The sequence below is a fragment of the Gopherus flavomarginatus genome, chromosome 1 (assembly GCF_025201925.1).
Source record: "Gopherus flavomarginatus isolate rGopFla2 chromosome 1, rGopFla2.mat.asm, whole genome shotgun sequence".
Classification (NCBI taxonomy): domain Eukaryota; kingdom Metazoa; phylum Chordata; order Testudines; family Testudinidae; genus Gopherus; species Gopherus flavomarginatus.
In genome coordinates this window covers 86,577,522-86,593,241 of record NC_066617.1, presented here as the reverse complement: position 1 = coordinate 86,593,241, position 15,720 = coordinate 86,577,522, and the positions used below count along the sequence as shown (strand labels likewise).

The window sequence follows — 15,720 nt, the reverse complement described above, 5'->3', positions numbered from 1 at the left end:
AAGAAAGATCATTAATATTATTTTGCGGCTCTTTTTTTTGAAGAAGACAAATAACATTCTTAAGGAGAAGAAATAATTTATACTTAACTAAAATTTATCAGCTGTGTATAGGCAGTTTGTGAGGTTGAGCTAAACCCATTGATGACTTTTGGAACAGGTCCCATACGCAAGTGTGATGTGTACCAATGACTGGATTTTCAGAGCTGCTGAGTGCTCACAGTTCTCATTGTCAATGTGAGTTGCAGGTGCTCAGCACTGCTAAAAACCCAGCGACATGGTTGCAAGTTAATTTCTTACAATGATGTGATCAATTAGACTTCACATTAGTTCTTTAAAATGACATCATTCAACTTTCAAGAACACTAGGCATAGCTGTTCATTACAGCATCTAAGGGCTTGTCCACTAAGCCCTGGTCTACACTTGGGGGGGGGAGGGGATCGATCTAATTTACACAACTTCAGCTACATGAATACCGTAGCTGAAGTCGACGTACTTAGACCTACTTACTACGGTGTCTTCACTGCAGTAGGTCAACTGCTGACCCTCCCGCATCAACTCTCCTGCACCTCTTGCAGAGTTGGAGTACAGGAATCAATGGGAGAATGCTCGGGGGTCGATTTATCATGTCTAGACTAGACACAATAAATCGACCCCCGCTCGATCAGTTGCTGCCTGCCCATCCAGCTGGTAGTGTAGACATAGATAAGTTTACCAGCCTAATTATACCACTACAGTTATACTGGTATAACTTATTATATTGGTATAGATATACCAGTAAATTTTCCCATGTAAACACATCCTAATAACTTAGGCCCTGATTCATGAACACATGTGCTTAAGTATCATTGCATTAAAATTGAAGTTCAAAACTACATTTTAAAATCATGATTTAGACAACTGTCAGTTTAATAGTTCCAAAATAATATCCTATAAGACTGTGCATCATTTGATATTCCTTAATAGCTCACTACACCTAGCCTAAGTTCTGACCTTTTTAATTCTAAAGAACCTAAGGATTTGTTTACACTATTGCCTAAGTTGATGTAACTTACATCGCTCAGGAGTGTGAAAAAGCACCCTCATAGTGACACAAGTTACACAGCCCTACGCCTTGTCTACACCAGTGCGAAGTTGGTGGGAGATGCTCTCCCACCAACACAGCTTTCGCCTCTCGTTGAGATGGAGTAATTATGCTGACGGGAGAGTGTTCTCCCGTAGTGCATCTTCAGCAGATGCACTACAGTGGTGCAGCTGTGCCAATGTAGCACAGTAGTGTAGACTAGCCCTAAGAAAAACAATCTATATTTGCCTGGGCTTGAGAAAAGCAGTGAAGTATCAAGCATTAGGAATATTAAGCCTCTGAGATCTATAGTTTGACTCACCTTATTTATCTCATAGACTTTCTTTCGGAGTAAATGGCTTATAAAATAACGATGATTCTAAACACCAGTACCACTGTAGGCAGAATTCACTGATCAGCTGTATTATACAGTTGATCGGCAAAGAAGCCTGATAAGAGTAAATCCACAGTGAATTTTCATATTTGCACCTGGCAGTTTCAGCTGTGAATATTTGCTGAAGCCTGAGGGGTGTTGGTTTTATGTCCCAAGTATAATTTAACTTTTTCTTTTAAAAATATAAATTTGTGTGTGGTTTAAATGAATCAAAACCCACCCTGTACTTGACCTGCATTTAGCAGCAATGATGAGCGTTGCAGGTAGTCAGCTGCATCATCTGACACTAGGAGGTCTCCAGGGAACACCTCAAGTCCGGGCAAGCTTACCACCACAGAGCTACGTCTGCGTTCTGCTGATCTACATGAACTACAAGAGAAAAAACTTCAGAGCCTCTCCTAATAGTATTACATAGGTGATTTATTTAGTGCTCATTGCTAATAATAAGCAACCACAAGCAAAAAACCCAAAAGCACACTTGGGATCTGTATAATACATTAAGAAAATCAATAATTTAATGAACAGAAAACTGGACCCCATGCAGAAAAAACCCTGCTTTCACTTGCTGGCACTAACATTGTCACTCCTAAAACAGGCATGCCAGACACATCCTAAGAAGTCTCAAAAGACAAAGTATTAAAATGTACAGTGCTGTCATAATTTCCCCCACTACTTGTGATGCTATGTAAAAAGAATGATAACCTGGTGTATGCTACCGTATTATCACTAATGTGTTACCACTGTTGCACAATTTCACTAAATCTGATACAAAGTAGGTTATGTAAGGTATAAATGCAAAGTTGTAATCTGCTAAATTTGATAATCCTGTTTATATACATCTATCATCTTTGTATTCGAAGTTAAGAATATTTGCTATGTATTTGTATCTCAAGAACGTGTGGTGCTCCTGGGTGATACCCCCAGACAGATATTCATCAACACTAGCCAGCCTGAAGAACAATCAAGTATTCCAGGGACCGTCCTGAAAACATGTGATGACTCAGCAAGGCATGTAAGGACATGTGATCTAAGACTCTATCTTTTACCAGTAACTTTCCATGCTCATGTGAACCTGGACCCCATGTTGGCCAGTAACTTTCCATGCACATGGGCTGAGCTATAAACTGCAAGCTGTGACATGACTGCTTTGTCTTCATTCTTGCTCCACATCTCTGGACATGATTTCTAACAAAGGAGAGCTTTGAACAATGGACTGAGGACCCCCAATCTAATGGGTGAATGAGAGAGACTTATTACAAGTTAGCAGATTTAACATCACTACTATTATTCTCAGCTGCAAACTGTGAAACCAGCTGTAATGTGTATGTTTCCTTTAACCAATTAATAACTCTCTTCTTTTCTTTTTATATTAATAAATCTTTAGTTTTTAGTTATTAAAGGAACTGGCTACAGTGTGATATTTGGTAAGATATTGACTTGGGGGAGTGGTTGATCCTTAGGAATCAGAAGAATCTTAAATATGACGACTCTGGTTTTCAGTAACGGCTCATCAAAAAGACTTGATATTTGAGTGGTGGGAGGGGCTGGATTGCCTAAGGACACTGTGTTCTTAGTTTCTTGTTAAGCAGTGTGGTGATACAGGAACTCATTTTACTGGCTTGGTGAACTCTAATGTTAACATAACCAACAGTTTGAGGTGTATCTGTCCTATTTTTCATCAGTTTGCCCTGAATGTGGCATTCTCAGTTGCATCCCACGCCAGGCATGGCCGACACTGTTCCTTTTACAATGGATTAAAATAAAATGGACTTCTGCAGCATGTTTTCTTACGCAGTCCCACTGAATTATTGTATACCATATTAATAGGTAATAGGTAAAAAGACTTCTATATATTAGCCAAAAGGAGCATTTAATAAAAGAATAAGGAACCTTGTCTAGTAAGATACCCATAGAGTTTACAACCAAGGCCAGGGATTGAAAATTTAAGAGTGGAGAAACAAAAGGTTAAAGTTCTTGTGGAGGCATTTAAATGCATTCAGTGATTCACTTTGAAGCCCCTACAAGCGAGTGCTTGAATAAAGAATAGGATAGCAGCACCCTGGGATGGTAACTAAGTCCACACATGGGTGTAGGAGCCTTTGGGCTGCATGGATAAAGAGGGGCTGATTTAATCTTTGATGTAACTCAGCTGATTTCAAAACAAGCTAGAAAATCAGAAAAGAATTTCATGGGATTTTTAAAAAGTTTGAGTATACCTTTGAATATGTCATGTCCGTTTGGCCGTTTTCAGATGGTTTCATGTTTATAAATCTCTAGAGAGTGTTCAGTCAAAGTTGGTAATTATTCTAACAGTTTCTAACCCTCTTAATTTGCAGCATAATATGCCTTCACAAGGCTCGCTGGTGTAAGGCAAGCAGCTCTTTCCAACTGTTGTTACTAACATAAGGCTATTCCATTTTTTGTTAGAGCTGATGCCGGGAGAAATGGGAGTTGTTAATTTAAATGTAAGTATATGTGTTTGACTGAATTTCATTTTCAAATGTATTGTTAATGTTTTGGTTTAAAGTGAGGCTCTGAGATTTATTTTTCATGTAATCCAACACTAATTCTTAGATTGTAAACTCTTTGAACTGGGACCTTTTGCCATGTGGCTGTGAACACAGTGCAAATGTTCAATGATGAAAACAGTCATGGTCCTAGAGCCCAGTTTTAAAACTGCTTCTGAAACTACTTTTAATTCCAGTCATGGTAACCTTGAAGACACTTATTTTACAGTACGAGCCAGCTGCTGTAACATAATGGGCAATAAACAACTTCATGTGGTATAATAGCTAAACTGTAATGATCAGCAGTGTAGTGAGTCGGTGTGGCTCCCCTCCTGCCCAGGAGAGGGAGCGCCCAGCCAGAAGCCTGCGTGGGTGGGGCTAAGGAGCAGTGAGCCCGCCCCTCACAGGGTCAGGCGACGACCCGGAAGTACAAAAGCCGGCCGTCAGAGCTCAGTTGGAGCCCTCCGCCGGGAGCAGACCTGCTGCAGGGAGCTCGAGACTGGGAACCCTCTAGGGCCCAGGACAGCCGCCCTGACTGGCTGAAGCTTCCCCGCGCCCGCTACTTGGAGGAGCTGCCGGAGCTTCCCTGTGCCTGTTACCCGAGGGAACTGCTGGAGCTTCCCTGGGCCTATTACCTGGAGGAGCCGCCGGAGCCTCCCGGCCCTGCTGTTATCCAGAGGAACCACTGGAGCAAGCCAGCCCGGACTTCCCTGAGGAACTACCGGACCTGCCACCCAGCCCTGGCCGCGAGGAGCCCATGCTGCTGGACTTCCCGGGGGTGACCCCACGGACCACGTAGGCCCTGAGGGGAGGTCGGAAGTAGCCCGGGGCAGCCGACTCCGGTCAGGCTGCAACCATATCCAGCCTATGTCAGTGTGTTGCAGGCAGGATCCCCACTGACGCAACAGCGGACCGTCTGCTGCTGTTAGAGCCCGGGGCTGGGACGCAGTGGAGTGGGTGGGCCTGTGTCCCCCCTGCTACCCCACTTAGGAGTGGCAGTCTCCCCCTCTCCCCGGTGCTCAGGCCTACGGGCCTGGGCTTATAGACTGTGCTTTGCTCAGCCCTGAGCCAAAAGGGCCTGAGCTTGGTGACTCTGCGTTTGGTGCCCCGCCTGAACTTAGGGCTGGGCCCCTTTAAACTGTATTGTTGCTCAGCCCTGAAGCAGAGGGCCTGAGCCCCCCTTTGACTCTGTAGTGTGCTCTGCCCCGAACCCAGGGACCCGAGCCTTGTAACGTTGTTTGTCACCCAGGACCGCAGCCAGGGGGCCTGCCTGGCCAGAGAATGTGTAGTGAGCTGGTGTGGCTCCCCTCCGCCCCTCGGAGAGGGTCGAGCCCCGGTCCCACACGTTCACAGGCAGATTTCCAGCAGCTTGGATTCATGAAACCAATTTAGAAAATTGTTATTGATTTTAAAAAGTAGCTAATGATAGTCAGTTTTGACACTGAATGCTAGGTTATTGACAACACTGATGACAAACAACCGGTAGCGCTTTGTCATTCTTGGTAATCAAATTAAACAGTAGCATAATCAAAAATCAGGATAAAGTTCTTCATTGTCAAAGACACGTGCATCTAACTGAGCTCATCATTTAGGTGTGCAAATCTCCTACATGTATATGCAAGGTGAGGACACGTGTGTATGTCTACTGTAGACGTAAGCAGGCAACCCCAACTTGGATGTATGCATCAGTGACTCGTATGCCTGAATCATGCATACACACGTGGATGTGTAAATCTGTGATCATCTGAGCCAAAGTTTATATTGAGTTCTTTTGTTGGTTTTACAGGAGACAAAAAGCTGGAATCTTGTGCAATTGAATTATCAGAGTTGAGTTCTCTACATAGAAATGCAGCATTTCACCATTATTTTCTGCCTACAGAGTGTTTGTAGGTGTGCATTTTTTTCAGGATTTTTTCTTCTTGGGAGGAGGGGAAGAATTTCATGACTAAGTGCTTGAATGAAAGGATTGTGTTTACCATAGGAATGAACTGAAGCGCAACAAGAGTGGCAAATATTTGTGCAATAATTCTTCCTTTAAATCTGGTTTGCCAGTGAAACAACACAATGTCAACGGTTTGTATTACAAAGTTATTGAAAATGATTTAAAACCTTTAAGTAAATCAGGATCTGGAAAAATCAAACATACACTATGTACAATCTCTCCTAGCAATGGAATGAAACTTCACATGGTATGTTTTTAAGGTGTGCAATTTTGATGTGTTCATAATTTTCTCTTAACTACACCTATATCGTGCACCATGTTTGATTTTAAAAATGCTTTCAAAGCTGTTACTAAAATAAATCTAATTTATGTAAGAATAAAAACAATTAGATCACAAAGATGAGCATTGTAGGATGTGTGCAGCACTAAATTAGAATGTGGCATACTCCAACAATATTATAAGCAAGTTCATTTGCAGGGCACAAGGGAATGAACAGGATTTCAAAAATGGATAGGCCTATGTCCCATATCCCAGTGAAAATGGACTGTCCTGGTTACACTTGAGAATGAGAGGTGTGTCTCTTGGGGAAGGGGGGAGGGGGGAAGCTCGATCATTTGGGTAGTAAATTCCTCAGCATGTCAATGGAATGGGGTAGGGTGAAGATGAATTCATAGTAAACTGAGAGGAAAGGGCAAGTCCATTAGGAATGCAGGTGCAGGGATGCATCTCTGCCCTATAGGCTCTTCTGACTGATCTGTGAGGTAGTGCTAAGAGCGATACAGCCAGCCCTCACAGCAGTCTTCTAACTGAAGAATTCTCTGACACTCCAATAGCATTTCTTCTGGCCGTGATACCAAGGGATTAGGGTTGAATTAACTGATTTGGATAAAATCAATTGAACAAATGCTTTGCTGAGAACTTGAACCCAATCCAATTACTGAACTTCAAAATTTTGTTTAAAACAAAAGAAAACAATAACTTTTTTTTCCTTACAGCTTTGCATATCTTAATTTTGGCCAGAATGAGAAGTAGAGATAATGATGTACCATCAAAATCATAAAATATTCTCACAGTATTTCCTATCCAGGAGCATACAACTCATTCTGTAAGGTTTCCACTCTGATTTCTTGATTAAACAGATCCAGATGAGACTGGATGTAATTCAGATACACTTGGAGTGCCAGATTCTCAGCTGGCGTAAATTAATGCAGCTCCAATGAAATCAACTAAATTACCCCAGCTGAAGCTCTGAGTACCAAACTTTTGTCCAATTCAATCATCAGAAGCTTTCAGATCTACTCACTAGCAGATAGATTTTAGCAGAACTATATCTCCGGCTCATACAAACATTCATGCTATTACTGGGCCTGTATCTATGCAGCGTTGCTCTGACACAGACAGATCAGAATGGCTATTCCCATAGTAACTGTTAGTCTCCTGTTTACTGAAAGCTCCAAAGACTGAAATATGGGTTGGGATTTACAGCAATTCAGATAATGTGGGGAATTGGCCCACCCATAAGCCATATGCCTTTAAACACATTCACACACCCTGGAACATGTCTTAGCAATTTCCTTTCCATGTGAGGCATTGAACAAATTAACCCCCACTTTTGACATTCACTCACTCCCTTAGGAATTGGGAGGTCTCTAATGTAAGTCCTATTAAAATCAAGTCATTAACTCATCACTTGAATGTTGTTTGTGAGGCTATTCCTGCTGTTTAGTTTAGTTTCTGGCCATCGAGAAGCATCACCAACCTAGCATTAACAGTTTTACTGGTCCTGCACCTTCCATATATCCCACCTAAAATTTTCAAGGTATCTTTTCATTAAAATGATTATAACACCAGGAAACAAGGAACTGATTTGTAGGGAGGTGCTGGTGACGCTTATCTTGTTTTATGTTCTTGTTTAGGGTGACCAGATAGCAACTGTGAGAAAACTGGACAGGGTGGGGGGTAATAGGCTCCTTTATAAGAAAAACTCCCCAAAATAGGACTGTCTCTTTAAAAACGGGACATCTGGTCACCTTATTCTTGTTGCTATTTTTCTTTGTTGTGTACGTAAAATTCAGGTGCGCAAATATTTACAGAAAGGAGACACAAAAGGAGTACAAGTGTGGCTGAAGCAAATTCAATTTGAAATTCAAGTTAATATTCCCTGAAAATTCTTTGTGGTATTCACCCAAATCTTCTAAGAGCTTAGTGAGATCGGTTACACCAAACTGCACTTTACAACTCCGTATCATGGCAGTAAACTGCTGTGCTAACTCTTCTAAGCAGAGAATCCAAGTATTCGTTTTGGTCCGGAGGGTTAACAATCCCTTCACCTAGCAGTAATCCTACATCCAATTCTCTTGTGAGAACAATATAGAGCTGTTCTGCTAGTTATTCTCCAACGCTATTATAGAAAAAAAATCACTCGAGATTTTGGAATGTTTTACGTTCTTCAACAGATGAAATCTGACACTAGTTAATCCAAATGGCTAGACCTGCTTAGCAATTCAAACCTATTGTGTAGCTGTCCCAGACAGTCCAGCTGAAACATATCATGGCATGTCAGTCCAGCTGAAACATATCAGGGCATGTGCAAACATATCAGGGCATATCAGAGAGAGGGCCTCTCTAATAAATCTCATTAACAAGCTTCAGTATAAACTAACTAGTGATCCTATAATTTAAATGTGAGTTTTCTATGCATGCACATATAGTGAGCGTTCCACTAAATTTAAAAGAATAATGGATTTAAGCTTAGAATAAGATAAAACAAATACTTACGTACCTTGATATAAGTAGTTCCTTTTTCTGAAAGAAAGTGAGACGTTGTTACTTATTATGAAAGACTAATCTAGTCTTTTTTAAGAAGCATCAGTTTCCAATGGAAATAGGATTCCAGACTCTAATATGGGTCTAACTGATTATTTCCTGAAAGATGTTTATGAGGCAATGGGGCCAGAACTCATTTGATAGCAATAATATCTTTCTATATTGAGGGAAAAAAATAAAGTAAAGCTATTTAGATTTAAATAAAAAATACGCGTTGGGCCCTGATTCAGTAGTGCATTTAAACACATGCTTAAGTCCACCTTTATTCAGCAAAGCATGTGCTTAAGTGCTTTGTGGAAGGGGGCTGGACTGAATCACATAGAATCAAAGAACTGGAAGGGACCTTGAGAGGTCCTCTAGTCCAGTCTCCTGAATTCATGGCAGGGCTAAGTATTATCTAGACCATTCCTGACAAGTGTTTGTCCAACCTGCTCTTAAAAATCCCCAATGATGGAGATTCTACAACCTCCCTAGGCAATTTATTCCATGCTTAAAGTTAATCATTTACTTAAGTGTTTTGCTAATACAGGCCCTTACTCACCAATTGTGAATGAGAAACCTTCCTTCCTTCCTTACACAGATACAGGTCTGTTGCATCTTACGCTGGGGCTATGTTCCGCAGTCAGCGTGTAAAGCAAAAATCTCGTATAGTCAAAATTACATTGAGTGTAATGGTGGGCGGAATCACCCACACTACAGGTACAGTATTAAAATTGTTATTTTTCTCTTTGTTTTTGTTTTTGCCGACTGCATAAAGCTGAAATTGTGCATGTTAAATGCACTTAAGATGTGACAGACCTGTGTTGGTCTATTTAAGCAATGGGACCCAGGCCAGGCTGTGGTTAAATCAGACAGGCCCTGGTTTAGTTTGCCCATAATTTACTTTGAGATATAATTCAAGCATACAGAGCTGAAGAAGGGGACGGAATATTCCACTCTAGCTCATGTTACCTGCACGCATACCTGCTGAGTAGTGTTAAGCTGGGAAATTTGTTCTCTCCCAGGCAGGGTAGCAGTGTTGATCTTCCAAAATTTTTGAAACACTGGCTCAGAATTACCATTGCTGAGCTGATCTTTTTGATGTGCTAGCTTTGATTTGAGGTCAAAAATCTCCAAAGCAGCTAATGGAGTTTCAGAGTTTTCTTTGGAAGACAGCAATTTTTCATGAATGCAGGAGGGTAATGAAAAGGAGGAAGAGGAATAGTACATAGTACAACGAGGTGGACTTTTACAAATATGCCGCAGTGAACCAGCATGCTCCCTCTGGCTTCCCAACCTAGTGTCATCAAAGCACTCCTGAAGTCCTGGAGCTTGCGAGAAAGAGGCCACACTATTTCTTAACCGCCTTAGCGTTGGGGAGGTGGAAATTCTGCCTGGAGCATGCCTGTCAAACTGGAAAGGTGCACTGTGGCTTTCCTCATGCTCCTTCGATGGAACCTTTAGCAGGATTGGAGGCTCACTGCAACTTCTCTGGGTGCAGCCAACTAGTGACATGTTACAGTCCATACCAATTGAGATAGCCCTTGTTTCGCAGGGCTGGAAGCCATCACTTTCTGAGTCACTGTTTCCTGACAAATCAACATTCTTTTCATGTGGGTCAATCTTGTTTAGATGACATTCTGCTTTGGGGTAAGTTTCTTCATCCAGTTCCAGAGAATAATCACAAACTGGTTGTTGCATCCTTTAGCTACAGCATGCAGACCTTTAGCTGTTATCAGTTAGAAAGAACACAATCAGAAAAGAAACATCCATTCTTGTACTGAATGTTTCCAATTTAAACTCATGTACGTCATATTCCTTTTTAATTAATTATTATCTCTTGTTGAAAACCAGGTACTGTTTAAGAATAGGACTGAAAAACAAATTCCTGACCACTATTCTTTGATGTCACAAAGCTCTTTTAAATCATTATTTGTATTTACTATACATTGACATGTTCAGTTCTTGTGTAACTGCATTTACTAAAGTCAATGGAATTTAATATAACTCTAAGTTAATGCAGTTGGCCCAGGGATAAATTTGACGTATGGATTTAAATGGTCAAAAGTGACTAGTGATTTTTGGGTGCTCAGTTTGAAATGCCTTAAAGGGCCCAGCTTTTCAGAGGGATAGTCAGCACTTTCTGAAAATCAGATGCCTCACGTTGTGCACCAAAAATCACCAGTCGCTTTTGAAAATTAAAAAATTCATGATAGTTAACAGAAAAGGACGACTTTCCTATTTAAGGGGCTCATAAACTGTCTCTGTCTCTCACTGCATATTATAACAGATACATAACTGCATGGCAGAATGGATGTTCTATAAACGTAACTATCCTCCTAAAGAGCCTGGTGTAGAAAATATGTCGGGTTGAAAATTCTAGCTTTGTTTGGTATCTCTGTTTTCTTGTTAGAACTTTTGATTCTCCTCTTGCCAAACACATTCTTTCCGTGTTTTATGTGTACTTACATTTAATATGCCAGCATGTACAAGTAAAGAAACAGAGATAGATACATTGATAAAGATGCATATGTGTAATTATAGCCCAGTGTGTGCAAAGGCTAAACATCTCACCATAAAAAAGAACAATAATTGTTGAGTACTATTGAACTTTGAGCATTCTGGGAATTGATTGGTACAAAGTTAGTTCATGCAGGGGGTCCTGTGGTTGAAGACGACTGGGGAAATCTAAAATGTTCAATGATCTTGAAATTCATCCTTCTACCTCTAGTGTGAGGCTTTGTGCATATTGTCCTTATTAGTATGATGGGCTGTGACATAATACATGTCATTATAGTACTGTTCTCCAGAGTCAGACTCAGCATTTTAGGGTAGGACTGACTTTCCATGGACTATTGCATTTGATGCTCTCCTGGAAAGTGCCATGTGAATCTAAGGTACTTTGTTCAGTGCTCAGATATAACAATGGTGGGCACTGTAGATACACCTGCAAAAGATATGGACTCTCACCTCCCATGATCATTCCCCTATAGCAATTTTTCTCCATGTGAATATTCAGATTTTCTTACAAGGCAGTTTTGCTTGTAGCATAGAGAGCTTTAGGATGGGTATCTGAAAAGACCCTGTTCTAAAAGGTTTCAGGAGCAAATAAGAGTTTCATGAGCTCAGAGGCCCTGTATCTATTGTGTTTCTGGGAGCTGGGCAGGCGGAAGCCCCCCCATTGCTAACTGATCGTGCCCCCAGCCTAAGGGGAGGATCTACAGGACCTCAGAACCCCACTGATTCTGGGGAACAACGAATAAAAGAACAGGGACAGGAGTGTGGTCACAGGGTCATAAGAAGGGAGCCTGAGAGGGACACCGAGCAGAGAACCCCAGACAGTGCCCAATGCTCCTCAAAGGCGTCAAGGGAGCCAGTGGACGCCCCCCAGAGGAACACTGCCTGGATACGTGAATGGACTAAGGACTGGAAACAAGCCCCACAGTCACAGGAGTCTCCATCGGCCAACCTCCTCTCCCTGGTTGCGTAGATGGCCATTTAAGCCAGGTGGAGGAGTAGGTTGACCGGGAGGTCCCGGGACTTTGTGAGGCCACGGATAGGGAGCGCATTGAGAAGGAGGTGAGGGGAAAAGTGCAGCCAGAAATGTAACAGGATACTGGTGAGGAGCCGGTATAGGGGCTGCAACCTGTTGCACTCTAAGTAAATGTGCACCAGGGTCTCCCTCACGCCGCAGAAGGGGCAGGTGTCTGGGACAGGGGTAAACTGCACCAAATATACGCCCGTGCTCACGGCCCCATGGAGGAGCCGCCAACTGATATCCCCAGCAGGCCTTGGGACCAGGGTAGAGTAGAGGCTGGCTTTGTGTCAGGGCGGGACACGAGGATGAGGAAGTGAAGGGTATGGAGCATGAGCATGTAGAGATGCTTCCTTGATGCGGTTTGGAAGCGGACCGGCTGCAGATCGTGCAGCCAGCTTGTGGAGAAGGGGTGGGGGGGCCGGTCAGGTCCATGGGGTAGGGGCCCGATGAAAAGGTCCAGAGGGCTCAGGGTGGTGGGTGGGCAGGGCGTGCCCTCTCGCAGGACCCGGTCGCGGTAGGCCCAAGCAGTGGGTGGCAAAGCAGCCTCCACCTCCTGTAGTACGTGCCGGGGAGTACAAGGTCTGGAGAGCAGAGGTCCTGTAGTGGGGCAACTGCTCCACTCTTGGAGAACAGGGGTTAAAACAGCCAAGCTAGGCTGATTGGAGTAGCAGCCACAGCTGTAGCCAGCTCAGTTAGGGCCCAGCTGGCCCTAATAAGAGGGCTGTGGGCCAGAAGCTGGAGGAGTCTCTCTCCAGCTTGGAGAGAGAAAGACCTGCCTGCCTGGGAGCTCAGGGTACAGGGAATGAAGCAGGGCTGGGGAAAGCCAAGAGGAGCTGGAAAGATCCAACCTGGTAAATCCTCAGGCAGTGGGCCTTGCTAAAAGGCCAAAACAAGTACTGGGGTTGCAGAGGCTGCAGCCTGGGCTTAGGCAAAGGCAGCTGGTCCAAACCCCTTGCCAATGATGAGTGGCCATTACAGACTGCAGTCTGCCCCAGTGAGTGGGGCTAGATAATGACTGGCAGTAGCCACTGAGGCAAGGTGGGGATAGAGGGTTGGGGGTTCCCCTGGGAGAGGAGACCCAGATTGTGGATTACTGCTGGGGGCAGAACCCTGAGGTAAAGGGGCACTGGGGTCTGGGTGAGACATGGGGCCAGCAGCAGGTGTGAGACTGGCTAGGAGGCAGTGCTCCATATGCTGGAGAGCTAATTCCCAAGATGACCATCAGGAGGCACTGTGGTGGTGAGTCTTGCTTCACTACAGGCCCCGACTGAGCAAAGTATAAAGGCACACGCTTAACTTTAAGCTTGAGTAGTACCATTACTTTCAATGAGACTAATTATGTGTTTAAGATTAAGGATACAGCTAAGTACTTTACTTGATTGGGGCCAGAGTATCTTAATTTTTCTTAGGCCTTTTTCTGCCAAGAAGTGAGACTACAGCACTGTACTATATTAGGAATAACATTGAAGCCAGCAATGCCCATGACCCTTTTTTCTTTTTAAGCAGGACAAATGAGCTATATCAAATAACTATTATTTACTGAGAAGTTAAGCAAATAAAATCTCACAATCATTTAAGACAAGGCTAACCTGTATTTTCTTTTCAGCAGGGAAACAGGATGCTTTGATATAAATAAAATTGGTATTATGTAATCAAATAATAAAAAAGTTAATAATCAAGCTATAGTGGCAATTACTTGGCAATTTATCTGGTAATTAAATGTAATCTGTTTTATGTTTCATAATGTAGGAAGGTGTAGTTCCCAGATATTATGGTAATAGTCCCTCTAGAAATGAATTGATAGGTAAGAAAATAATTAATGATAAACTAGTTATTTAACAAATGTGGTCTCATTTTGCTAACAGAATATCTGCAAACCATTCAGGATTTCCCCAAATCTATTTGTTAGTTGTTTGTTCAAATATATGCTGTTTTTTTTACCCCGCTTGATTGATTGAATGTGGCTTGTGAAATTTGATCTGGTGTGGCTTAATTTTAAATCATGTGGTATTGTTTCTATTCTCTCATTGGATACCAATTCTCTTGACCCAAATTCTTGAATGTCCAACTTTAAAATCTATTTTTTGCAACTTTTGATGTATGCAACTTTTACATTTGCTTTCCATAACCACTTCGTCCAATCCAATCACTCAAATGTTTGCAGGAAGCAAATGCAAAATTTTCTTGAACATGATGGAAATGAATTAATCACAACTGTGACAAATATCCATAGAATTTTTTTTGCCTTATTTACCCATCTTTGAGAGAGAGTAATCAAAGCATGTGCTCATTAAAACTGAGATACACTTGGAATCCACACTTTCCATAAATCACACACAAAATCTGTGTTATTTCTCTGTTTCTCATCTAAGCTGTAATAGCACATGGCTGTAGTGAGATCTTCTATTATTATGGCTTCATGATCTTTTCAGCATTTATTAATATACTGTGAAGTTTTTAAAAAAAGAACAACAAATGCAATGCATCACAAAATATACTTCTGTTCATTTATTTGGTGAATGTAGCTTAGTTTTATAAGTGACCACTTGTGTGTCTGCAGAATTCTATAATTCACAATAGGGCTTCCAAATATTAATATGAATTAAGAAAGTTTTACTGTGTAGACTTTATTTTTGTTAAACATATATACTCTGAAGCATCATTTGAATTAAAACTTATTCTCTGGAAAGCTCTTACATTAAACTGAACATATAATAAATTTCAATTTTTTGAAATTAGGATCTCAAATACTTCTCAGCAACACAATCTTGACAAAGCAAAACATGATATAAGAAAAGGACAGACAAACAGACATACTGTAGGTCATTAAACTTACTGCTTTATACAGCTGAAGAATTGATTTCATTCTCAAATTGAAAGTTGACAATCTGTTCACATCCTCTGAAAATATAACAAATAAAATGTCAAACATTTAACTTGCTTCACTGTATATTGGACTCAGCTGAAGCGACACCTTTTTCTCTTTCTAAGCTTCCTTGCTGAGTGCTGAAATAGGGAACTAGTTTTTCTTCCTGTAGATTCAACGTTTCTAGGGGATTTGTTTACCAAAGGTCAGGTGAAGTGGCTTCAGGATCAATGCCAGTTTACAAATGGTAACATGATCCATTTTAACACAAGATAATAGCATTCGCTCTCTAGAATAATTGTCTCTCCTCTTTGCTTTTCATTTTCCCTTTCAGATTGCTCTGGATAGACTTGTACTGATAAGGTTTGGCAAAGGAAATCTCACTCATGTAAGGAATAGTTATCAAGAACAGATGAAAATCTAAGGAACAATCCTGTTTCTATGCAAGTGTCTTAAGCAATTAGAGCTGTCTGAATTAATCATTAAATTATTCACAATCAATTAATTCAGCACTTTTTTTCTGTTCATGCATTATCAGCAATCAGGTTGGGATTCTAACAAGTATGTTCACAATTGTTTGAATTGTGTGGAGAAATTGTCTATGGA

General features: G+C 41.6%; 1 protein-coding gene across 3 annotated transcripts in view; it reads right to left on the bottom strand.

Annotated features, from left to right (window-relative positions):
• Positions 1–15,313, bottom strand: part of PLEKHG7 (pleckstrin homology and RhoGEF domain containing G7) — a 64,815-nt gene extending 49,502 nt beyond the window's left edge. For all 3 annotated transcript variants that reach the window (XM_050934948.1, XM_050934967.1, XM_050934959.1), the window contains exons 1-4: positions 15,085–15,313; positions 9,683–10,439; positions 8,688–8,710; positions 1,676–1,824 (exon numbers count right to left, since the gene is read on the bottom strand). In XM_050934948.1, the coding sequence (XP_050790905.1) occupies positions 1,676–1,824; positions 8,688–8,710; positions 9,683–10,411 (901 nt within the window). In that variant the 5' untranslated portion in view covers positions 10,412–10,439; positions 15,085–15,313. The remainder of the gene's footprint in view (positions 1–1,675; positions 1,825–8,687; positions 8,711–9,682; positions 10,440–15,084) is intronic.
• Between the last annotated feature and the right edge of the window lie 407 nt (positions 15,314–15,720).